At 44.2% G+C, this 26002-nt stretch overlaps 1 protein-coding gene across 1 annotated transcript; it reads right to left on the reverse strand.

Annotated features, from left to right (window-relative positions):
• Positions 1 to 965: 965 nt before the first annotated feature.
• Positions 966 to 16633, reverse strand: LOC144892132 (uncharacterized). Its single transcript, XM_078777354.1, has 5 exons — positions 16462 to 16633; positions 12315 to 12458; positions 10757 to 10900; positions 2175 to 3136; positions 966 to 1922 (listed from the first exon to the last, which is right to left on the reverse strand). The coding sequence occupies exons 1-5, from the start codon at positions 16631 to 16633 to the stop codon at positions 966 to 968; spliced, it is 2379 nt and encodes a 792-aa protein (XP_078633480.1).
• Between the last annotated feature and the right edge of the window lie 9369 nt (positions 16634 to 26002).

Here is a 26002-nt window from a genome sequence, read left to right on the forward strand (position 1 = left end):
TACCTGGCTCATTGTCAACTACTCCCCATGGGGAATAGGATATGTTAATGATGATGTCATCGGTGCCTTCGTTATGACGTCATAATTCAACAAACACTTATCCATCCGATCATCGTTTTAAAAAAATCAGCAAGTGTTGGTCTGATGGACACTAAATGTTCACCATAGGAGCACCTCCTCCTTTCGAATATTTTAATGATCTTGGAAAAATGTGTTACAGGTGCCATCTTGGAAAAACCGAAAAATGTTGCACCTCTATATCTCCAAAACCACTCCATGGAAAACATTGAAATATGGCTTACTGTAAAGAACTCCATATGGTGAATAGGTGTTGTCAACGATGACATCAATGGTGCCATAATTATGACGTCATAATTTGACAGGGACAACGCTTAGTCTGGTCAGTTTGAAATGTATTGAGCGTGATCTATGCAACAATTACATTTGAGAATATAAATTTATGATGTCATCGCTCACATGGTCTAGCAGCCATATGGGATCAAATAAAAAAATGTTAAGAAACAGAAGAGTTGGCTCGCAACAAGTTGACTGCACGGGGTAAGTATTCTATGAATACAATCTAGTTCATTGATGAGGTTAGTCAGTGGGTCCAGAGCCCGACAAAACAGACAAAGGACAAAGGACAAAGGCTGTCACCTTGTAATATACCACATCGTATTTTTACCCCTGTGATCTCAATTTCTCCTTCCAAATGAGATCATATCAGCATTGTATTCCAGAGCATCATTGCTTTCTCCATCAGTGATTATTTGGGGGTTAACTTTATATACTTGCATGCATTTTATAATCCATGAATGTGGGACACTAATCAAAGGCTTTTTAGAAATCCATGCCGTGGATAAGTTGGTTTGTCGAAGCTCGCAAATTTTAGAGTATGGTCTTGTTTAATAACAAATGGTCTAACGTTCCATAACATCCTCTCTTACATCCTTTCTGTTCTGTCTCTAAAACAGTGAGATGTTCCTTGTGAGATGCTCCTTGTTGAGTGAGATGTTCATAGATTTCATCTCATCTGCATGTATTTTTTGATGATTTATTAATGTTGCGCTTTTAACAAATGCCTTAAGACACACAGAACACTTGTTAGGTTTCTCACCTGTGTGCATTTTTTGATGTTGATGCAAGGACGATGAATGAGCAAAATCCTTGTTACAAACAGAACACTTGAAAGGCTTCTCTCCCGTGTGTATCCTTTGATGAATTCTTAATGTTGCTCTTTTAATAAATGCCTTAAGACACACAGAACACTTGTGTGGCTTCTCTCCTGTGTGCATTTTTAGATGTTGATGCAAATATGATGAATAAGCAAAATCCTTGTTGCAAACAGAACACTTGTGTGGCTTCTCTCCCGTGTGTATTTTTTGATGTTGATGCAAACATGAAGAAGAAGCAAAATCCTTGTTGCAAACAGAACACTTGAAGGGCTTCTCTCCCATGTGTATTCTTTGATGTTGATGGAAATGTGGTGCAGAAGCAAAATCCTTGTTGCAAATAGAACACTTGTAAGGCTTCTCTCCCGTGTGTATCCTTTGATGAATTCTTAATGTTGCTCTTTTAATAAATGCCTTAAGACACACAGAACACTTGTGTGGCTTCTCTCCTGTGTGCATTTTTTGATGTTGATGCAAGGACGATGAATGAGCAAAATCCTTGTTACAAACAGAACACTTGAAAGGCTTCTCTCCCGTGTGTATTCTTTGATGATTTATAAATGCTGCTCTGTGAACAAAGGCCTTAAGACACACAGAACACTTGTGTTGCATCTCTCCTGTGTGTATCTTTTGATGTTGATGCAAAGATGATGAAGATGCAAAATTCTTGTTGCAAACAGAACACTTGTAAGGCTTCTCTCCCGTGTGTATTCTTTGATGATTTGTAAATGTTGATCTTTGAGCAAATCCCTTAAAACACACAGAACACTTGTGTGGCTTCTCTACCATGTGTATTTTTTGATGTCGATGCAAATATGCTGAATAAGCAAAATCCTTGCTACAAACAGAACATGTGTATGGCTTCTCTCCCGTGTGTTTTCTTTGATGTTGGTGCAAATGTGATGAAGAAACAAAATCCATGTCACAAACAGAACATTTATAGGGCTTCTCTCCAGTGTGTCCCCTTTGATGAATTATTAATGTTGTTTTATAAAGAAATGCCTTAAGACACACAGAACACTTGTGTGGCTTCTCTCCTGTGTGTATCATTTGATGAATTATCAATGCTGCTGTTTGAACAAATGACTTAGAACACACAGAACACTTGTGTGGCTTCTCTCCCGTGTGTATCCTTTGATGATTTATCAATGTTGATCTTTGAACAAATGCCCTAAGACACACAGAACACTTGTGTGGCTTATCTCCCGTGTGTATTTTTTGATGTTGATGCAAATGTGATAAATAAGCAAAATCCTTGTTGCAAACAGAACACTTGTGTAGCTTCTCTCCCGTGTGGATATTCTGATGTCGATGCAAACGTGATGAATAAGCAAAGTCCTTGTTACAAACAGAGCACTTGTAAGGCCTTTGCCTCGTGTGTATTTTTTGATGTTGATGCAAATGTGATGAAGAAACAAAATCCTTGTTGCAAAAAGAACACTTGTGTGGCTTCTCTCCCGTGTGTATTCTTTGATGTTGATGGAAATGTGATGAAGAAACGAAATCCCTGCTGCAAACAGAACACTTAAAAGGCTTCTCTCCCGTGTGTATCTTTTGATGCTGATGCAAATGTGATGCAGAAGCAAAACACTTGTTGCAAACAGAACACTTGTACGGCTTCTCTCCCGTGTGTGTTCTTTGATGATTTATCAATGTTGATCTTTGAACAAATGCCTTAAGACACACAGAACACTTGTGTGGCTTCACTCCCGTGTGTATTTTTTTATGTTGACGCAAACATGATGAAGAAGCAAAATCCTTATTACAAACAGAACAACTGTGCGGTCTCTTCCTTCCTTGGATATTCTTGAGAGTCTCAATACAGCTTTCACAACTGTGGTTGGAAGACGCGCTGTGAAATGTGTTAGTTTCTTGACAAACAGTCTGTGTCGTGTGATGATTTAAAACTTCTGAGCAGAACAACTGGGAACAGTTGTAACAAGAAACCAGTTTCATTTGTTTCACTGAAAAGACAAATCACAAAAGCATTTAAAATTCACTAAAACTTTAAAATGTTGCATAATTGACAAGTATTTCAATCAGATTAGATTAAACATTTGCCATATTTGTCACCCCTCAACGGAGAAGCTCCATATCAAGGATTCAAAAATGGCAGCATTTTTGATGTTCGCAAATGGTTGTGACAGTGACTGATTAAACACAATCTACCTTTCCAAGGTTATTCGATTATTCTGGGCAGCATATGGTAAGGTATGATGTGCGATCTTCATGTATTGTTATGTTTGTGGGGGTAGGGATGACATAACATAATGGAGATAGGATTGTGTAGTATTAGCATGGACCATGTGCGAGTGGGAAGCCCATCTCGATTTACATAAGCAGAAAAAAACCTGTGAGCTTAAGGAGTTTATGTGTCACCACATGGAGGTTGGTTTTGTGTTAGTTAAATAGGGCTTGAGGAAAATTCCCAGGATGTAATTGCCTCCTGTGATTTTCCCTTATGTTTTTATATTCACTCAGCCAGCCATGCAAACAAGTGCTCCATTAAACCACAACAACCGACATAATGCCACCAGAGACCCGAACATTACGATTGGATAATAAACCCCGCCCCACCAACCGACTGAGGACACAGACCACACCCCCAGAGTGGGACGAGGAGCGTGGCAACTATCGTGGCCAGCAGTCTATGTCCCGAGCTTCGTCATTCATCGAGGCCGACCATGGAGCGATGGGTGGAATGCGGAGATTGGCCGTATGACGTCAGGGGCTGGGAGGTTCAAGGAGGAGTAAAGAGGAGGTATCCGTTTTTTCTCTTTCTCCCCCTCTCTCTCTCTCCCCCTCTCCCCCTCTCCCTCTATCCCTCTCTGTCTCCGTCTCCGTGTCGCGTTTCTCGTGTGTGCTGTGAATGGAACATTTTGCAGCTTTGTGGAGCATTTGCCCCGTTGGAGTAGGTGTTGTTCGACTTGGTGCTTTTCAGGGGAGGAGAGAGCCGCACCTCGCTTGGTGGTGGAAGCGAGGAGGGGCTTGTTGGCTGCTTGCTTTGCGTCTGTGCGTTTTTGACGTGCGGGTTTGGCGCCATTGCTGGAGCGTTTTCCCGCGCGGGTGGTTGCACGGACTGCTGCGACCATCAAGCTCCCCGGTGCATTTTTGAAACGCAAGGCTAAGTGCCGGCACTATAAAAAGGAAACATTTCTTTTCCTTTTTCTTTCATTGTGTTGTATTGTGTTGTATTTGTGACTGACAGGAGACATCTCAAATTAGATATTAGGATATAATTTTACCTCATCATTAATTTTATTGTCTTACCTTTATTTCATTAAATGTCTTATTGTGGTATTTTTCATTGTCGTATTGTTGATATTCCTTGTCTCGTCTCTGTGTTTGTGGGTTCGAGGAATAAACCCTGTGGTGGTCGTCAGGCAAGCACCCTGGTTTTCTTTGCCTGCGCGTGCCAAAAAAAGTACCGCCAAGTTTCGAACTGCTGCCTCGGAGTTAATTGTTCGGCTATCCGTCCAAGGCTGGTTTTCATTGGCCACGGACTTGACAGTATATTGTCTGTGGTCTCCCTTTAGCCTCTTCACAAAGTGATTTCAGATGCAAAATTTTTCAGTCCGACATGATGAAGGAGGAGCAATAGGTTGAAAGGGAAGAAGATGCAGGACGAGATGAGAGAAGGTACAAGATCAAGTGTTCACCAACCTGTCCTCAGCAAGAGCAGGTCTTGTGCCTCAACCAATGATTTTCAAATATTTGGCCTCTCCAACGCATCTGGAAAACCCATCTGGAAAACCGTTCGGATTACTTGCAATCATCAGCAAGGTCATGAATCAATCATCACAGTATACATCAACTGGTACATCAAATCCTTACTCTTCTCCAATTGCCTGATCTCTGACCATCAGTTTTCATTCAGACTAGGTCACACAACATTGGACTTGCTGCTTCGACTCTCCCATTAATGGGTGGAGGCCCTCAATGTCAAACATGAGATCAGGGCCATCTCTCCAGACATATCTCGAGAATTTAACACAGTCTGGCACCACGCCTTGCGTTTTCAACTCTCTGCCTATGGCACCCAAGGCGAACCCCACACTTTCCTGACTTCAACTCTCCATCCTCATAGCCGTGTGGCTCACATTAGGATCCTCGCCCTGTAAAGGCTGGAGTAACACAATGCAGTGTTCTGTGCCCCGTTCTATTCCAAATCTTCATCAACGATCTCTGACGATTTGGAAAACCCTTTTCATAATTCTCCATAATGCCTCCCATCCCTGAACTAGGCAGGCTGCAGCCTCTTCCCTCTCTAGAGACATTGATAAAATCACAAGCTGTTCAAACACTTGGTATATGTCTTCAATCCTGAGAAATCTCACACACACACTCGGTCTCTCTCTGAAAGGAGCATCTGGCAAACCCTCCCATCTACTTTCTTAACAATCCTCTTGAAGAAGTTCAGTCACTCAAACGTTTGGGCTTCACTATCAGCAACGCTCTTTCTTTGTCAAATGACAAATCTAAGTTGGCCTCCAAAGCCAGTCATCAACTGGTCATCCTCATTCATGCAAATTCATTCCATGGAACACCTGAACTCCTATTCACAGACAAGGACTTCATCCACAGCTTGGTAGAGAAATGCTCTCCCTATTAGCTGGTGCCCCTGCATTACATCTTGCTCAGCTTGACGCCATGGAAACCAAGACCTCCAAGATTATTGGAATGACCCGCAATGAAGCTGAGACTATGGGCCTATCACTTACCCATCACAGACAGGTCAGTGGTCTTCTGCCATTCCATTTCTGGTCTTGTATTCTCTGCTCTTTCTGTGATTTGTCCTGTCCTCCCCTCCACACACCTCCTCATCCCCCCACCCCCCAGGTTCCAGGCAGGGTGCCTCGTTTTTCTTCAAACTAAGAATGATTGGCGCTCCACCACTGCAGCAATTGGATGCACTGGACAGATTCAGAAACATCTTACAAACAAACGCGAAAAACCCCGATGACTCCAATGCAGTATTTGATCTTCCATTTGATTACAAGACAAGCTACACTTGCTTTGAGATACCTGTTTGTTGCCAGCTAATTAGATGCCGGGAACAGCCAACTTTATGGTCAGCCACAATCTGATTTTCATCAGATGCAACGTGTACAAAACATTGCTGCTAGAATTACTGAGAAAGTTTCAAGACGGCAATACATCCAACAAACGCTAAAAAAAACTCCACTGGCTATCCATTGAAAATAGAAGTTCTTATGATAGATATCCTAAGATCGAAGAGAATTGCACTCACCTATAAAGTATCAAACAGCATGAACGCAGCTTACATAAGACATGATCACCCCTTCTGTACCAGCATGCACCTTGAGATCTGCAGCCCAATCCCTCCCCAGTGTCCCAAAAGTCTCAGCTCATTACTATGATGATCGAGCATTTGAAGTGGCTTCTCCAACTCTATGGAATTCACTCCCTGTTATAGTTTGCCTATTTGAAATAAACGTTGGTTTATGTGAATATTTTTTATTTCAATCGATTTTCTATGTAAAGCCTGTAGACTATCGGTTATTTTTAGTTATTATCGTGTGCCGTGCCGTGTAAACGTAGCATTATTATTGTTATGAATTTTGGGGTAAAGTGATATATAGATCAGGTAGATCTGTGTTGGTATCATGCCCTGACTGTCGTGAAAAAGAAGAATCACCCCATGTAATAAGTAGAGGACCTGTTTAGCCCGGATGTTGGATTAAGTGTATATTCGTCCCCGTCACAAGGGAGCAGGGCTTGTTAACTATATAAGGGCATAAGGGTAAAATTCCCTTGTGCATCGTTCCCTCTGTGATCATCCCTGTGTCTCTTATGGCATCGCATTAGACACTAGTTAGGAATCCATCCCCATTAGCATACACACTAATTAAATTCCCCTCCCACAATACAACTCACCGGAAGCGCAGGCAGGAAGCACCCATGCATTGCGCCGGCATGGTGATGAAACATTGCTCAGGCAGGCTGAGGCCACGCCCACATCGCAACGGATGGGTCAAGGAGGAATGATGGGGAGATCACACCATTGGACGAGACACCACCAATAGGAAGACACAAGGTAGGATGAAGGCCGCCGATTGGCAGAGTAGGGAAGGACTCGTGATTGGTCAAGCCAGGGGAAGAAGCTTCCCTCAGATTGGTGGAAGGAAGGGAGCAAGAAGAGACATACTGATTGGCCACCGACCGATGGCATGAGGAGGAGAGCGCAAAGCGCTCGGCCAATGGTGAGGGACTGATGCCAGAAGAACATTCTAGAGGTCGAGAGGCGACGGACTGATTGGTAGGGAGGACCGCTGACGTCAGACCACGAGCGATAAAACAACTCGCTGGCCGGCATTTCCTTCTTCTTGCCCTGGACTTCCTTTGCGTTCTTGCGTTTGCACCTTCTGCTTGACCTGGTCCATCTCCCCGCTTGATTTTGTTCCGGGCATTGGCGAGCGACTGTGTGCGGGACGTGACCTTTCATCGGAACAAAGGCAGCTGTAGATCGTTTGCTCACTCATGCGACCTGCCTGGAGGGGGGCACGGACAGGCTGCACGGGAGGCCTTATCGAGGCCTGGTGAACAAGGGCGCGTCGAGGCCATCTTCCCGCCAACCGGAGCCGTGTTCGGACGATGAGCTTGGGGCCTGACAATCCCTGACACTCCAGCCATTAGAGCTTAGCCCAGCACACACCCACACGATGCGGTTATTTTCATAAATATTCCCTTATTTGTTTTAAACGTCCGGTGTGGGAGCGCTCCACTTTAGAACATTTATTAACCGGCGCATTTCATTGTTCTCGGGTTCCGTTAATAAATCTATTATTTTTGTACATTCTATTTCCGTTTTCGGTTTGAGTTATTACTTTGCAGGGTTGAAGGCTGCCGCGCGAGACCGACAGGTAAAAGCTTCCCGCTTCTTCTTCTTCTTTCTTCCTTCCGCGCATATATGGTGAAATCCGCTATTGAATAACGCCTCAAATAACGCTCGACTTGCTATCTGTGATTTCCCCGGTATTAACTAAGGGGGAGTCACACGACATTATCTCATATAATAATATGCTTGTCCGTGTGTCCATGGTCCTGCAACAATCCTTCCCACCCATTCATTGAACAACTGACCTAATTCCACCCACCCACAATTTCATTCTGATGGAAAATCCTATGGCCGCCATTTTGTTGCTCACTGCTATGCGAAGCCAAAAATGCCTCGGAACTCCCATATTCACAATCAATATGCACTACCTATACATTTTCCCTTCATTGTAAAACTACCAAGGTGACAGTTAAAAGGATTTTGAGCCAGTAGGTGTCACAAGCCTTGTGAAGTTTGGCCTCAGCGATCGAGACAACGGTGTATTAACTAATGCAACACCCAAACAAGAAAGAACAATCAGAGATTGCAAACCCTCGCCAGGATGTATTTTCAGTGGTTTTTAAGGCTTTTGTGTTAAAACAAATATGGTGGCCAAACCACGTGACCGATGACGTCATCATTAATTTTTTTTCTCCACTAATTTATTCCTAGATTATGCTCAAGAAATTTCATCTTCATCAGATGAAGTTTTGTACTTATCGAATTATGACGTCATAATGGAGGCACCGATGACATCATTAACATTTTATTCCCCATGGAGAGCTCTTTTCAATGAGCCATGTCTCAATTTTTTATATGCAGCGCTTTCAGAGATATAGAGGTGCAAAGTTTTTCGGTTTTCCCAAGATGGCGGCCGAATCACGTCACCGATGACGTCATAATTATCATTAAAGAATTATACAGGTGGAGTTGCACCTATGGTGAAAATTTCCTGTCAATCGGACCAACGGTTGCAGAGAAAATCATATTTATTCTGTGCGGACAAACAGACAGACAAACAAACAGACTTAAATGCAATACCCTCTACTCAGGCAAGGGTAATAACTATGTGGTAATGTGGTATTCTCTCAAGCGGAGATTAAACCTGTATCATTCGAAATGTATCCATTCGTTATTTACGTTTTTCGATTTTCAATTCAAAAGGTTTGATTTTTGCAAAATGCCAGCGTAAGAAAAACTTTTAAACCGTGTGCACGAATTACTTCAGGCTGAGTAACAGACGGTTTTCACTCAACTGCGCATGTGCAGTGGTATCCCTCCACACCCACTTGGTGAAAGGCAATCTGTATACGAACATGAGAGCGGCCATTTTGAAAAGCGGTACATATGCAATTTGCATTGCATATTTCTTTATAAAACGAGCCGTGAAGGCGAGCTGTTAAACTCAACGTCATGCATAATGAGTGTGAAGAGATCCGCACGTGCTTTGCCTAGTACATCTCGTATCAAGAAGCACCAACAGAGTTAAACTTTGGCGGTGTACTTAAACATGAGTAAAAGACATTAGCATGGTGAAAGAACAACACAAATTGGACATGTACATGGAATCGCTGCATCGACTGTGTATTCGATTGTTAAAAGTTCTCCAAAAATGAAGCACATGCTGTACCAAAACCTACGAGCATGAAAGGACAACTTCAAACCACAGCTTCCTGTCATGTGGAGGTCAAATCATAAGGCTTGGATGATTGTGTCGGCGTGCCAGGACTACGTAATTAATTTCTGCATGGAGGGTGGTCTAAGGCGGGGGTAGACAACCTACGGCCCGAGGGCCGGATCCGGCCCACAAAGAGATTCCGTCTGGCCCGCAGAGACGGATGCGGTTTCGTCTTCAGACCCTAGGAACACTCGCCTTTCACATCCTTTGTATTGTGCTCGCCGCACCATATGCAAAAATGTACAGAGCTTGCAATGACAGCCCCAACACAAAAACTATACCATTCCATGTTTCAACTATAAACATCATTTTTGGCAATGAACTGGAAATTTAAAAAAAACTCAAACTCTTCTAACCTCTAACGACGACTCAGTTATCGTTCCGGCACATGCCCGGACAACCCTGTGATGATTTGGCCCACCACGAGAAAAAGGTTGCCGATTACTGGGATTAAGGAGTGGTAAAACGTATTGGATTATCACACCAGTCTTGTATCTGTGCAGGATGGGTGGGCAGGGACATTGTCTACAAGGAGAAAAGCTTTGTTGGTGAGATCGTTCTCCAAGGTGTCATTTTCAATGAAGCTGGAGAAGGCTTGAACTGGGGAGGAGATTGGCATTCTCTCAATGACCATTGAAACGGTGAGAAAAGACATAATTACTCTTTTATGGAAAATGTTTTTCGAGTTTGTTTAATCTTCAAAAATAGACTGTACTGAACACACATTTGTTTGAAAAGATTGTTCTTCATAACCTACCCTTGTGAAGGGGAACAGACATCAGTACAAACACACAAACTGACATCGTTTTACTTGGAAGATTCCAGCAAAGGGTATTGGTGAAATAAAGACTTGCAAACTTTAGCATCGAGTGCAAAGTACAGAAAAATTCCTGGGGATTTCAAATGCAACTAATATCCCTGTCTCGTTAAAATAAAAACAGCCCACGTGGGTGGAAACACTTTTAACGCATCTACAATTCTACAAGAATTCAAAATGAATAATTTATTCGGAAAATAAACAAAATAAGTAAACACGGTGTGATGTGTTCTCTCCGTAACTCGGCTTACCTTCGAGCAGCTGCTCAGCTTTGCTCGGCTCCGTGGGAGAAGAATCATACGGTTCCTGTTTAACATGCACATTGCTCAAAGCATCCTGGGAGTACTGAAGAGAGTTACTCTGGAAGGTTTCCATCTTCACCGGAGGAGCTTCCTCTGCAAACCGTGCGATGTCATTGCATTACAGGAATAAACACATGAATGCAATGGAAAAAAAAAAGCGAAATGTGTTCAAAGATAATTTGGTAAAACCCCAAGCAAGAATCGTCACAAAAAGAAATGTCTCATCCTCAATTCATTTATAGTTTGGCAAATAAAAAATAAATTCGCATTTATCTCATGACTTGAACACATTGTATTTTTTTTTTTTTTGTATACAAGATCGAGGCTCGTGTAAGAGCTGACATTAATGACAAAAAAACAACAAACGGACACATAAGACGAAATAAAGGTAGCGGGAGACAAGATGGGGAGAGAGGGGGAAGCACACAAGGAAGAACGAACGAACACGGGAAAGAGCAGGAAATGATTGTTTTTTTTTGTTGTTTTTTTTGTATTAAGACGAAACAGAGGGTAAGATGTTCAGGGAAGTATGGGGTGAAAATAAAAACTGGAAAAACGGCCCACAAACGAAAGTAAATGGACCACAAATGACCGCCGAGAGGAAACAACAAAGCATCGAGGCCTAGAAAACCAGGCCTGAAAACGTGGCAGGAACCAACGGACGATTAAACACAGGTACATACGATTTATACCGAGATCTAACTCCGAACACACAGTAGGCACTCACACTGTAAAATAAAAATACAGTTTTGACAAAAATACAAATGGTAAAATTCTTAACTTTGGTAGCGTGGAGAGCTGGCAAAAACACACAACCTCACCGGCAAAAACCGATATATGTGTGTTTTAACATGTTTTAACATTTTCAATTTAACATAGAAAAATGAAAAAGCAGTGAAAATCTAGTCAAATCCACACGATAATACTCTACTCCAGTCTATCTATCTGTCCTTCAGGGTGGGGCTTCCCCCATTCAGGGAGGGGCTTCACTTGTTTAGGGAGGGACTTCAGAATCAAATCTCCACCATTTTGTTCGCTCCGCATAGCACTGAGACCTCATAACTCATAAACCTCTTTTGTAAGGCTCACACTTTCCGACTCTCTCACAACTTTACTGTATCTAAACTCTAATTCGACATCTGATTTTATTTTTCATGGTCGCTAAGTTGGTTTAAGACTCAGTTGCAAAGAACAGGAAGCAAATTGGATGAAAGTTTGTGTTTTTAGACAAAATGCATTTTAAATGAAATTAAGGCCTGCAATATAACGTGCATTCAGCCTCCCTCACGGCTTTATCTCAACTCTAATTCACCATCCGATTTCCTTTTTCGTACTCACTGACATGGTTCAAGTCTTAGTTGCCGCAAAAGGTGAGAAAACCGGACAAATATTGGCGTTTTATTGGCAAAGATGCATTCTAATAGCCATTTTGAATGGATCTGGTTGGACATGATGTGGGGACGGGGAGACAAGGGGGAGAGGAGTGTAACTGTGTAACTTGGCTTACCTTTGAGCAGCTGATCAGCCTTGCTTGGCTCTGCGGGAGGAGAATCACATGGTTCCTGGTTTACACGATCATAGCTCAAAGTAACGTGTGAGGTCTGAAGAGAGTTACTCTGGAAGGCTTCAATCTTCACCAGAGGAGCTTCCTCTGCAAACCATGTGACATCATTGTATTACAGGAATGAAAGGGATAAACAAGTTAATCCCCCCCAAAAAAAAAACCAAAGATGAAAATTTGCTTAAAACCCAGGCTTCTTCCATATGCTTAAAATAACAAAAACAGTTTAACAAAAAATGAATGAATGAATGAATGAATGAATGATCGTTTTAAGACCATTTTCCCCGCTAGAGTGGTTTAACAAAATGAGAAGTTAGTTTAACAAAAAATACAAAATGAAAATTGATGATTTATGCAGCCTTGACCTTTGAGCTTTAGATCTAAAAAAAAAAAATCAACTTCTAGCTTTTGATTGGTGAACCAATTCTGTGAGCCAATATGCCAATTCTAAAAAATTCAGGTCAACTGGATGAAAACTGATGATTTTATGCAACCTTCACCTTTGACCTTTTGACCAAATTATTAATTTCCCTTCTCCGCATTATCATAACTAGGGCATGCCCGTACTATATATATATCTAAAATTATATCCCCCCCCCTCTATTTACATGAAATGGTTTGGTCCATGAAATGTTTTGGTCCATTCGCAATGCCAAAGCGAACGGCGAACGCTTTACATGAAATGGTTTGGTCCATGAAATGTTTTGGTCCATTCGCAACGCCAAAGCGAACGGCGAACGGCTTGCGAGTACAGAACTGCTACCATCATCAAGTAGAAAGAGAAGAGAAAAAAAATGAAAAGGAAAAACATTCCAAACCGCGAGGGAAAACAACACGGCACGTCGACACAACAACGTGTCCTGTGATTGGCCGTACGTGGCTGCCAGTAGCTGCCCCCAAAAAAAAGCTTTCACCGTCCGGCGACTGAATTTAAGGGGAAAAATAAAACGCTCTTCGCTTAAAACAACGCCCTTCGCTCTGACTGAATTGGGACAATGTTTTTATGTTTTTAATTGAATTACTATCCGTAATGGCGCACGCTCTCACGGGAGCTCCGGAAGGTCGTATATCGCAGTTACGATGAATCGCAAATTAGTTTTTATTAGTTTTATAATTAGTTTTAAAACATAGTTTAACGGCAACATAGTTTGCCGACGGGAAATAAATGAATACGCTCTCAAATGTGCCATCCGAGGCAGAGTGTGTCCGCCACGTTCGGCACACGTGATAGCTCGCTGCTCTCTGATTGGTTGAATCGTTTTTTGGACATAGCTCGGTAAGTAATTGTCCGATTAATATGAAACCTTGAAAAGGCACATCCTCGGGTCCCCAGCAATATACCTGGCAAGTTTCAAGTATATCGGACCGGTAGTTGTCGAGAAACAGCGGTCACAGACATACAAACAAACAAACAAACGTACAAACAAACATACACACAGAGATTACTGGAATTATAGATAGATAATGCTTTGGTGAGAATTTGATAACAAAACTAAAATGGTAAATTTAAATTTCAGGTCAATTGGATGAAAACTGATGATTTTATGAGATGCTGACCTTTGACCTTTTGACAAAATTATTAATTTGCCTTCTCCATATTATCATAATAAAGCTTTGGGGAAAATTTGATAATAGCTCAAATGGTAAAAAAGTTACAGCCCAGAAAAAACAAGCAAACAAACACACATATATATCTATATATACATATTACTTTTTCCGAAGCAATGTTTATTTCAAAAACAAGCAGCATTTCTCTGCACATCTTATTGTCATAACAGCAGGATTCACAGTTCACACACACCTTGACCAGAGGTGCGATTATATTTATCCCATGGGGCTGTGTATTCTCTTGACAGAGTGCTCCCCCACCTCAAATCCTCCCCGTATGTTGTGTGGAAGTTTCCTGGGCTCAACTCCTAATAACATATTCCTTGACTGTTGTTCATGATACATTCAGTACTTATAAAGAACAAAAATATTGTCATGCAACCGCCGAAATTTATATCAGGCGGTCGCGGATGCCGATCACGAAGGCTTTAACTCCGAGGCGGAAACTCAATGGCGGATTCCAAAATCTAAAACACCTAAGAATGGAGGGAAGCGGCAAAAGTCCCCGCAGCCTTATCTATTGAAATCAACCACCCGGTAAACTGCGGTCGGATATTTGTACAAGAAAATAATACAAGGGTTTATTGTGAAAAGCAAGGATAGGAAAAGCACGATAATAACTCTAATAAGAAGCCTAAATTGGGATCCCACACACAACAGATATCAGAAACAAAACGAGGAATCAAATACGAAAGAAACACGTCTGTTGTGTAAAATGTATACGCGGAGCTCGGGCTTATCTGTCTCGTCGTTGGCTTCGGCTGCTGCCCAACACGCGGCTCCTTTCGTCCCGCGGCACGCCTCGCTCCAAGTTCCAAAGCCCCGAGCACCGAGCACCAAGCACCAAGCACCAAGCACCGATCACCATGAGGTCCCACAGCAGGCTTGAGCGAATCCACCCAGCAAAAAGGAGCGAGCTCCAACCACCTCGACGGCGATCTTCCACACGACAGTCAACTCAATCAGGGCCAGGACTCTGCTCACAAGCCAACTCAGGATCGCACCGGGACTCTCTCGAGCTGTGAACTGCGAACCGTGAACTCAAAAACCTTCTCACTACCAGGAATGTCACTCAACTGCCAGTCCTACTCCATCTGCTGAACTACTCAACTCGACTCAGGAATGGAACTCGACTCTCTCGGTCCTCCTGCTCAACTGCGCAAATGGCGTTCGGCAACTAACTGCTCGAAAAGGCGTCCGGCCCCCGTTAATATCCCCGGCCGATGACATCAGCATTGGCGCACTGACCTGCCAATCAGAGCCTCCACCAACTCGCCGGCTCGTCCAGGGGCACGCCCACTGCGTCACTCTCACTCCTGCTCCTTGTGTTGTAGCACGTGCTATGCGGGGTGGATAGGCCTCGCGGAGGTGCAAATGGTGGCGGCCGTGTGGCGGTGTTCTGGCCTGATTTCTTCCTAAGTCATGTCAGGGGGGAAGGGCGTCATTAATGTTGTGCTAAAGGGATCCTAACTAGTGTCTACGTGGTCTGCAGTGCCATAAGGGACAAAGGTTTGATTACCAGGTGAGGCATACAAGGGCTCTACTCATTAACCCCTACACTACCTAACACACGAATCTCCTGGTAGATTCACAATTATACACCTTAACCGACAAAACGCCTACACATGACTTATTACAGGTAGATTTCTTATCGCGACAGTCGAAGCATGTTACCTACTCAGATCTACTCTGCTCTACATATATCACTACCCAAATTCGTAACAATATTATTGTAAAAAGTTATTAGAGATGTATGATGTGCTGAAGTATAGACAGTAAAGACCATTACGTAGTTCCCAAATGGCAGTCCGCGGTCACTTATCGTGACCTTTGCCGGTCCGTGGTGAGAAAAACGTTAAGTACCACTAGTCTAATCCATACCTTGAGAATATATGGAAAGGAAATCAAACAGAACAGGAAAGAGGAAATTTCGAAAGAACAAAGAAGGAATAAAAGAGGGCTACATTAAAATGAAGATGAGCAATCATCATCATCGGGTCGATCTCAATCGGACAGACGAGCCATAAGTGAATGGGATATTTCTTTCAAACTCTTAATTTTTTTTAACACAAGTACTGTGCCACTGAGAACATGCATGTGCATTGTGCATGTAATCCTTCACATGTGCTGAAAATATGCATGTGCATGTAATCATTCATTCTTTTCTATTCTCATTAAATGTCCCGTAATTTTGTAAGAATATAACCATATTGTTACCTTTCTGGTAAGAGAATACCGTAGGAAAGATAGGATTGCATGGGAAATCGTATGGACCGTGTGACGTGTCGGAGCATATCGATGTACATAAATAGGGAAAATGCAGCTTGAAGGTTGTGTTTAAATGTTCATCATACGAGGGATGATGTGTTAATTAGTAGTAGGGATTAAGGCTAAATTCCACTGTTCGTGGAATCCTTGGTGGCCTTTCCTAACATTTTTGACAGTACAGCCGGCCAAGTATGACATTGCCGGCCAAGCTATTCACGCTCCATGGACACATACAGCAAAGGCCCACACAGGAGAGGCGGAATGACAGTTGTACAGTGGGCGGGGGGTGGGCAGAGCGTGAGGCGAGTTCGAAATATAAGCTTTGCAATTGGTCCTGGCTGGAAGAGAAACTCCGCAATTGGTTCTTGCTGGAAGAGAAGCTCCACCATTGCTTCGGTGAGAGAGAAGGCGATTGGTTTTTGCCAGAGAAGAAGCTTGACCTTTTTGTGTGTCTTGGAGGAGAGGGTTTTTCTGCGGTGATCGTGAGGGAGCTTTGACTGTTGGGCTCTTCAGGGGAGCTGGAGGCCGCACTGTCCTTCCCAAACAGAGGAGTTGCAACAATAAAAGGGGAAGAAACTTTGAGACACCGGAAAGAAAGAGGGCCATATTCGCCTCACGCCCATGGTGCTTTAAGCCTGGCAACTTCACTGCATCACATAAAAGGTGCAAAGAGTAAACTGTCCCCTTAACTACAGACCTCTCAGCTTACTTCCAATCATCAACAAGGTCATATAATGCATCATCGCAGTCGGCATCAAGTCATTCCGCGTCTCCATTGGCTTGATTTCTGAACAGGAGTTCGGATCCAGACCAGGTCACGGTACATTGGACTTTCTGCTTCAATACAGCTGTTCACCATTATTCCCAATCCAAAACCATGAACTTTTTCTGTCCTTAACCCCCCCCCCCCCCCCAATCCCTCCTCCTTTCAGAATTTCTACTTTTCCCTCCTGAGAATTTCCTTCTGTATCCATGTTGTCCGCCTCATGCATCCTCTCCTGCCCCCTCCCCAAATCCTCCGCATACCGATTGTTTGTCCTCCTCATTCTGTCTTGGCCTTTGGCTCTGCTGTTGGTGTTCCCCCCCTCTCCACTGTTTTTTTTTGTCCCGTTGCATCCTGATTCATTCAGAGTGCTTGAACCGTACTCGCTCCTCCATGAGCCTCGACTCTGTATACAAAAACAAATCTGTTCAAATTGTTGTGGTTTAAAATCATATGTAACTTACTGACTAGTCTAGTGAGAGGATGTGGTGGACACGATGGCTCGCTGGCGCAGTGACATAATTCCGCGCACCAGTGGGCGTCGGCCACGCCCCAGGTGAGGCGTGGCCTCCAGATATCCACGCGGGCTCGCAGCCCCGAGCACGGCAGTGCTGACGAGTGAGCAATGAATAAAGAGCTCGACTTAACCTAAAGCGTTGTGGCCTACCTTTGTTTAACGTGTGTGCCCAGCACCACAAGGACAACATTGCGGGATGTTCATTTGGATAAATACTGCACTGATGAAATGGACACTTCCATAATGGGAAACACTCCAGGTACCAGATATAAAGGAGCAGAGTGTTTATATTCTGGAATGAAAGTATCATTAGCATTCAAGTTGAACTATAACAGCATCATTGTTGTTGTTGTCGTTGTTGCTCAAACCTTTGATAAGCATGGAGTAATCATCAATGAACTCGGACTCCACCTTCACTTTCACTTTCACAATAAAATCTGAAATAAAAACATCACATTCAACCTCGATTGTAAGCAGCATTTCTAAAGAAAATCATCATCATAAGGCCAAAAAAAATATATTGCTGGTCTCTGGTCAGACCAAAGTTCCAGAATTGATGCGGCGATGCGGTTTTTTTTTTTTGAAAAGCATGGATTGCACATATAAAGGTGTTTTTGTGTCCTCATGCCTTGCGGTCCTCCTCATCTGCCGTGGCGCCATCCAGAGAGAAATTAAAGACAGCCAATGGGACTGGTAGGCCTTTTTGTAAATAACGAACACAAGCTCAAGTTATTTTAAAATGTATTTCTTCTGAAAATCATTAAGTTCTTCAAGCATATTGTTGTGGATATGAGAATGTTTTTTTATTTTGTTGTTGTGGTAAAATGTTGTTGTAAAAGGTTGTTGTAAAATATCACCCCTCCTCCCTCCGTTTGTGGTTGTATAAAGGTCAAAGGGCGTTTCCGTAGTTAGTCCATAAAACATACATGCAGGACACGATATATCCTTTCTTTTGACAGTTATATCCTTATTATGTGTATTAGCGTAATAGTGCAGGCCCATATGTCATAACAATATTGTTTGTGTTTTTTGTTTGTTAAAATTGATTTAGCAATGGATTCTGCTTCAGAATATTATAGAGATGTAAAAAAAATAGGGTTCCATTTTTTCTTTTACGTCTAATAGGTAGTAATTCGAAGAAATCCAAGATGGCCGCCATAAAATTTGGAAAATACACTTTTGTGCATATCTTTGTATCTAGATATCATATAAACATGAATAATATGTCCTTTTATATGTTTTCAGACCCAAGGAAGCCATTTCTGCCATTGTTTTTACAGAAAAATGCAAGGAAAATAAAATAGTGGACATATACCAGCCAAAGTGGGGTCGGCCGGCATGAAATCGGTTAATTAAGTTTCCACCATCTAGTTAAGGTCTGGTTTTGACTGTGTTGACGAAATGTGAATCTGAATAGTAGTATCTATCTTTGCAGGACCGACGACAGTTCAAGAGTGTCTAGAAAATTACACCTACCTTCAAGATGAGTGACTCACCACCCAGGAAGATTGAGAAGTCAGTAGATTTCGGACTTTGTTTTGTATGCCAAATGGCCATAGGGCAAACAGACTATACAACCTTTGTAACAAAACCAAAACTCTCCTCTGTCGAGAAACTGATGGCAGGTGCTGAGGAACAGTACACGTATGGTGAAACAAAGTTTGCATCATTGAATAGACGTTTGCAATATTCCTCTGCTGAAGAATTGCTCGCAAAAGGTCTCCGCTACCATAAAGCTTGTTACAAAGATGTTACCAATAAGATGCACATTGATCGAGCAAAGGCTAGGTTTGAGAAAGGAACAACATCAGGCAGTGCCGCAGAAATCCGACTGAAAAAGAGAGGACGACCAAGTTCTAGTGATCTAGGGGAAAGCACGTCAACATCCAGAAGGTGTTCCCGAGAACAGACATTTGACGCGCTCAGATGTGTCATATGCCAGGAAGACAGAGGAAGTGAACTACACAATGTGTCAACAAAGAACATGGGACTCCAGATCAGAAACATTGGCCAAGAAACAAGTAATGACAATCTGAAAGTGAGACTGAACAGTGTCATAAGTTCGCCTGACCCATTGCAAGCAATGGCTGAGGACATGAAATATCATTTACCATGTGTAGTTAAGGCCAAACGTGCTATAGTTAAGACGGAAAAACAAACAGAAACAACCAATGTTAACTTTGGTCAGGTGTTATCAGACCTTGAACTCATTGAAATTGTTGAAACTGCGTTGAATGATACTACTGAAAATGCTGTGCTGAATATGAATGAAATTCATGTAACCTATGTCAATTTACTTAAGGAGCACGACTTTCCGGTCTCAGACAACCATAGTTATAAGCCATACCTGAAACAATTGATCCTAGACAACATTGCCGATGTTCATTTCAGCCGGCCCTCAAACAAAACAAAGCCAGAGCAGATTCTTTCCACAAAGCTCAAAGACCACATGATATCAAGCACAATTACAGCAGACAGCATCAAAGACGATTTTAAAGTACTTTTGCGAGCTGCGAAAATATTGAGGATCTTCCCCAGCATGGAAATTTAATGGAACCTTTGCTGATTACAAGCCACCCCCGATGCTCAACATCTTCTGCAAGCATGCAGTCATGGGAACAAGGAAAGTAGGAAATAGCAACAGGGAGGACTCCATTGGTGTGAGTGCATCATTGTTGGCGCAGCACTTTGTCGGTGCTTATAAATCTGACCGACAGGTATCGTACGAACCAAGAAGCGAGGATGGATCATTCAAACAACGATTTGAAACTCCATTGAGTGTGGGCTTAGCTCTCGACATACACAAAAACACACGATCCAAGGCGCTTGTAGAGAAACTTGCACATCTGGACCTCGCCATCTCCTACAAAAAGGTCATGGAGATTGAGACCAGCATTGCCAACTCCGTACTGAAGCAAATGGAGTCCACCGGAGGCATCTGTCTACCACCATGGTTGGTTCAGGACACGTTCGTCTGGTTTGCCATGGCCAACATCGATTTTCTAGAGTCAACTCCTTGCGGGATGAATACCCTTCATGGTACAGCAATTGCGATCTACCAGCCTGTGTCACCGGAGAAATCACCCATGATACCACCAATTGAACTTGACCGGTCATCAAAAGCTCAAACGATACATGATGCAGTTGGCTGTAAAACGTTGACCTGCAAGAAGCCAGCACCCGAGAAGAGAAAGAGCGACTGCAAGCTGCTCACATCAAAACCCGAGACAGACAAGAACAAGAAAACCGATATGACCTGGATGATTGGATGCCTGAACTTCGAGGAAGAAGGAGAAGTTGACGTCAAACTCACAGCTCCGGGGACGTGGGGAGCCTTCAATTCCTTGCTATCTTCGTCCAGTGAGAAGACCAATGTTGCTCTCGTTCCTCCGTTGATAAGGTCGCCTCCTACAGACTATGATACACTGTACACGGGTCTGATGAGAGCTCACAACATCACAACTCGTGTTATGGGGAGTGAGGCAATCACAGTCATGACTCTCGATTTGCAGCTATACGACCTGGCGATGAAGCTGTGGGTGGAACGCGAGGACATCAGGAAGCAATTCCTCTTCCGACCTGGTGAGCTACATGTTGTGTTTTGGGCCTTAGCTGCATTAGGAAAATACGTGGAAGGGAGTGGAATTGATCAGGCATGGGTCGAGGCTGGACTTTTCTCGCCAACCACAGCACACGCTGGGGAAGAAACTAATGACCCATCAACTGACTATGAAATCTCAAGCCAAAATTTGCAGGAACCCTCTCAGATCAGCCAAAACCCAGACACAACCACAAGATCAGGAGTGATCAATGAAAACGAGACTACTTCTCGCCATAGAGTGATAATCATTGATGGCATGGCTCTTGTTAACGGGATCTCCAAAACAGAACAAATGATTACATGCAGTGACTTTGCTCAATCGTTCATTGAACGCCTCGAAAATATTGCCGTGCATTATGATGACGTGAGGTTGGTATTCGACCGATACATCGATAACTCACTGAAAGACAAAATGCGCCTAAAGAGGACAAAGGGGAAATCAACATACTATCACGTCAGGGATAGTACATTGATCCAGAAGATTTCACTCAAAGATTTCCTTTCCAATGTGAAGACCAAGGCAGAGCTTACAGAGTACTTGGCTGTGAAGTGTCTATCTTACAGCAAGGCTCATCCAAACAAGTTGAAGAAGTTCATGGTGACATCAGGAACTAAGACCACGGGCAACACTGAAGTTCCAGACAGTCTACTCACGCACAGCCAAGAAGAGGCCGATACACTCTTAATTCTGCATGCTCTCACAGTCGACAAAGATGCAGAAGTTATCATTGATTCGCCAGATACCGATATCTTCCTCCTACTGATTCAGAGATTTCACGATCTACCACCTGCTACGAGGTTTCTCACTGGGAAGGGAAAGTTGAGGAGGAGCATTGCAGTCCAACCTATTCATGGCATGCTAGGAGAGAAACGTGCGTCTGCAATACTTGGATTCCACGCATTCACGGGAAGTGACATGTCTGGAAGGTTCGCTGGCAGGAGCAAGGACTGGTGCTTTAAGGTCTTCATGACATGTGACAACAAGATATGGGAGGCTCTGGAGTCTTTGGGACAAACTGATCCGTCACCAGAAGTGTGTTCCCAGCTGGAACGCTTCGTCTGTCTGCTGTACAAGTCTAAAGTTCACACGAAAGTAAACGAGCTTCGCTGGTTCTTATTCTCCAACCGTGCTGCTGAGGGAGAGAGTCTTCCACCTACCACTGGTTCGCTAAAGTTACACGTTCAGCGAGCACATTATATCGCAATGATATGGAGAAAGGCAGCAGAAAGCCATCCGTCCCTTCCATCACCTGTCGAGTATGGTTGGCAGTTACTTTCGGATGATGGGGTTTATGCCCCAAGTCGATGCCTGAATCCTCCAGCCCCAGAAGCAATAATGAATCTCGTGAACTGTGGGTGCAAGAAAGGGTGTATGGGAAGATGTAGCTGTCGCAATAACAATATTCCTTGTACTGAAGTTTGTGGGTGTGTGGGTTACAGTTGTAACAACAAAGCAAACATCAATGAACCGCGTGTGATAGATATGGATGAGGATGAATGAGGCATTCGTTTATGTGATCGTTTATGTTCATTCATCGTTTATGTTTAGGTGTGTGTGTATGTGTGTGCGTGTGTGTGTGTGTGTGTGTGTGTGTGCGTGTGCGTGTGTGTGTATTCAAAATAAATGTTATCAGTGAAGATTGTTTATTGAATCGATTCTAATTGGGAAATTATACGATCCGATTTCACGACGGCCGTCTCCATTTTGGCTGGTATATTGCCCACTATTTTAATTTCCTTGCATTTTTCTGTAAAAACAATGGCAGATATGGCTTCCTTGGGTCTGAAAACATATAAAAGGACATATTATTCATGTTTATATGATATCTAGATACAAAGATATGCACAAAAGTGTATTTTCCAAATTTTATGGCGGCCATCTTGGATTTCTTCGAATTACTACCTATTAGACGTAAAAGAAAAAATGGAACCCTATTTTTTTTACATCTCTATAATATTCTGAAGCAGAATCCATTGCTAAATCAATTTTAACAAACAAAAAACACGAAATTACTAATCGCCCTAGACTATAAGGCTGTGTCTTCCATTAATTGAAATACTCCATTGCACCAGTGAAAGAGATAGATTCCCTTCCATTCCCCCCTTTCCGTCAATTGCAATTCGAAGCGCCTTCCGCATTTTGGTCGGTTTTTCCCTCCAATAACCGCCATTGACCACGAGGCTCGAGTCGGGGAGGAAAGGCGTGTCTCCACCTCGTCATAGAGGGGAGGAGTGAGCCCGCCCCACTCGACCAACCATGAGCCAGGGGTTCGGCTAGAGAGGGCGGAGGAAGAGCGATCGGGGAGGGTCGCAAAGGTTGAGGGGCGGGGGCCTATATAACCCAAGGCAAGGGCGTGTCCAAAAGGAGATGCGTTTTTACAGAGGAGAGCAGAAGACAGAAAGGCCTGGAGTTGGACTTTGAGTTGGTCTGAGTTGGTTGGGAGTCGGTCGTCAAGTGCAGAGTGGTGAAGAGTCAGTCAGTAGAGGTGGTGGTCAAGTGGTTGCGTTGGTTGCGGTGAGGAGTCGGTGGTAAAGAGTGAGGGACCAAGAAAGAGAGAGAAAGAGTCCTGAAGCAAGAGAGGAAGTTGTTGGACTGGGTGGGACTAAGGAAGGAGAGAGAACCCGTCACACCAATCCCCCAAGCTCCGCGTTGGCTCCACCAAGCTCCGCGTTGGCTCCACCAAGCGTTCAGCTCCACCAAGCTCCGCGTTGGCTCCACCAAGCGTTCAGCTCCACCAAGCTCCGCGTTGGCTCCACCAAGCTCCGCGTTGGCTCCACCAAGCGTTCAGCTCCACCAAGCTCCGCGTTGGCTCCACCAAGCGTTCACCTCCAGCCATCCACCTCCTGCAATTCCCCGCGTGAGTCCGTCTTTTGTTTGTTCTGTCCTGGGTTAATTAAGTCTGTATAAGCTAGTATTTTCCCTGTGTCACCTGCGTCTTATGTGCTTGTAAATAAACGTGACTGCTTTCTTTTTGCTTGTGTGTAAATAGTCAATAAATTCAGTCGTATTTCCAAACCTTTCTTTGCCTTCGTTTTCCTCTTTGCATTGCGTCGTTTTCGTCTTTTCCCTCATTGAGCAGCTGGGGTGCGATACGGCCAAAGTCTGGGTGAATCGGGTGAGTTTTGTTAGGTCGCGGTCTTACACCACCGCTCGGTCTATAACATCTGCCGTGTTATAGCATCTGCATAGCATCTGCATCTATAGCATCTGCATCTATAGCATCTGCCTCCTCATCTGCCGTGGCGCCATCCAGAGAGAAATTAAAGACAGCCAATGGGACTGGTAGGCCTTTTTGTAAATAACGAACACAAGCTCAAGTTATTTTAAAATGTATTTCTTCTGAAAATCATTAAGTTCTTCAAGCATATTATCGACTGCCATTTCGTTCTCGAGATCACCTCGCCGTACCGTCAAACATTCCAATGCGTCGATCGCGTCAACACTGCGTCGATCGCGTCAACACTGCGCATGCGCAAGTGGTCTATCAGGCGATTGCTGAAGCATTTGAATGCTGAAAAAACCGCGCATGCGCAAATGACGACACCCCTGGACCAATCTTGGTGTACGGGTTGACACTGCATGTGTATCAAAGCCGTGCATGCGCAGCTGGGCTAAACGGCGAACGTGGAAGAGCTTGAATCCATGCCGATGATCTCCCACGATCTCTTCTCCCAGTCCACCAGATTATCACAGACACTTACAACTTCATGACAAACGAGGTAGGATCCAGGCCTAACTAACGAGACCACCCGCAGCTCTATAGGCCTTCTGGTTGCTTCACTCGAACCCGACAAAGAACGTCTTCGTTTCAATAAATGACAATATCCAGCCGATTGGATTCATGACGGCACGGCACACAAAACCACTCATATCTTTGGAACCGCTGGTTGGATTTGGACAAACTAATCGTAGTTTTGTAGGGGAGAACTGTGCGCGAACGTCGGTACCAATGGCGATCTTTCGCACAAGAGGATCTTTGGGATACAGACCCGTATTCCCCGAGATAGCGTGCCGGCCCGGTAACAACAGGTGCGCGCTGTTGTAGGTACCGTTGGAAATTTGAAAAAAAACAATTGTTGACGCGCAGGGTCAAAATCGATGCGCGCGCTGACCAGAGACCGGAAATATATTTTTCTCGGCCTAATTGATGGATATCCAGAAAATAACTTTTCAATCCCCTGAAAAATATATTTTTGAAACGACTTCCCCTGCCTCATCCCACCCCTTCCCCTGCCTCATCCCACCCCTTCCCCTGCCTCATCCCACCCCTTCCCCTGCCTCATCCCACCCCTTCCCCTGCCTCATCCCATGCTTTCCCCTGCCCCATCCCACCACTTCCCCTGCCTCATCCCACCACTTCCCCTGCCTCATCCCACCCCTTCCCCTGCCTCATCCCACCCCTTCCCCTGCCTCATCCCACCACTCCCCCTGCCTCATCCCACCACTCCCCCTGCCTCATCCCAACTCTTCCCCTGCCTCATCCCACCTCTTCCCCTGCCTCATCCCACCTCTTCCCCTGCCTCATCCCACCGCTTCCCCTGCCTCATCCCACCGCTTCCCCTGCCTCATCCCACCGCTTCCCCTGCCTCATCCCACCGCTTCCCCTGCCTCATCCCACCGCTTCCCCTGCCTCATCCCACCGCTTCCCCTGCCTCATCCCACCGCTTCCCCTGCCTCATCCCACCGCTTCCCCTGCCTCATCCCACCGCTTCCTCTGCCTCATCCCACCGCTTCCTCTGCCTCATCCCACCGCTTCCCCTGCCTCATCCCACCGCTTCCCCTGCCTCATCCCACCGCTTCCCCTACCTCATCCCACCGCTTCCCCTGCCCCATCCAACCGCTTCCCCTACCTCATCCCACCGCTTCCCCTGCCCCA

Source organism: Myxine glutinosa, chromosome 5 (assembly GCF_964187855.1).
Source record: "Myxine glutinosa chromosome 5, kmMyxGlut1.1, whole genome shotgun sequence".
Taxonomy (NCBI): domain Eukaryota; kingdom Metazoa; phylum Chordata; class Myxini; order Myxiniformes; family Myxinidae; genus Myxine; species Myxine glutinosa.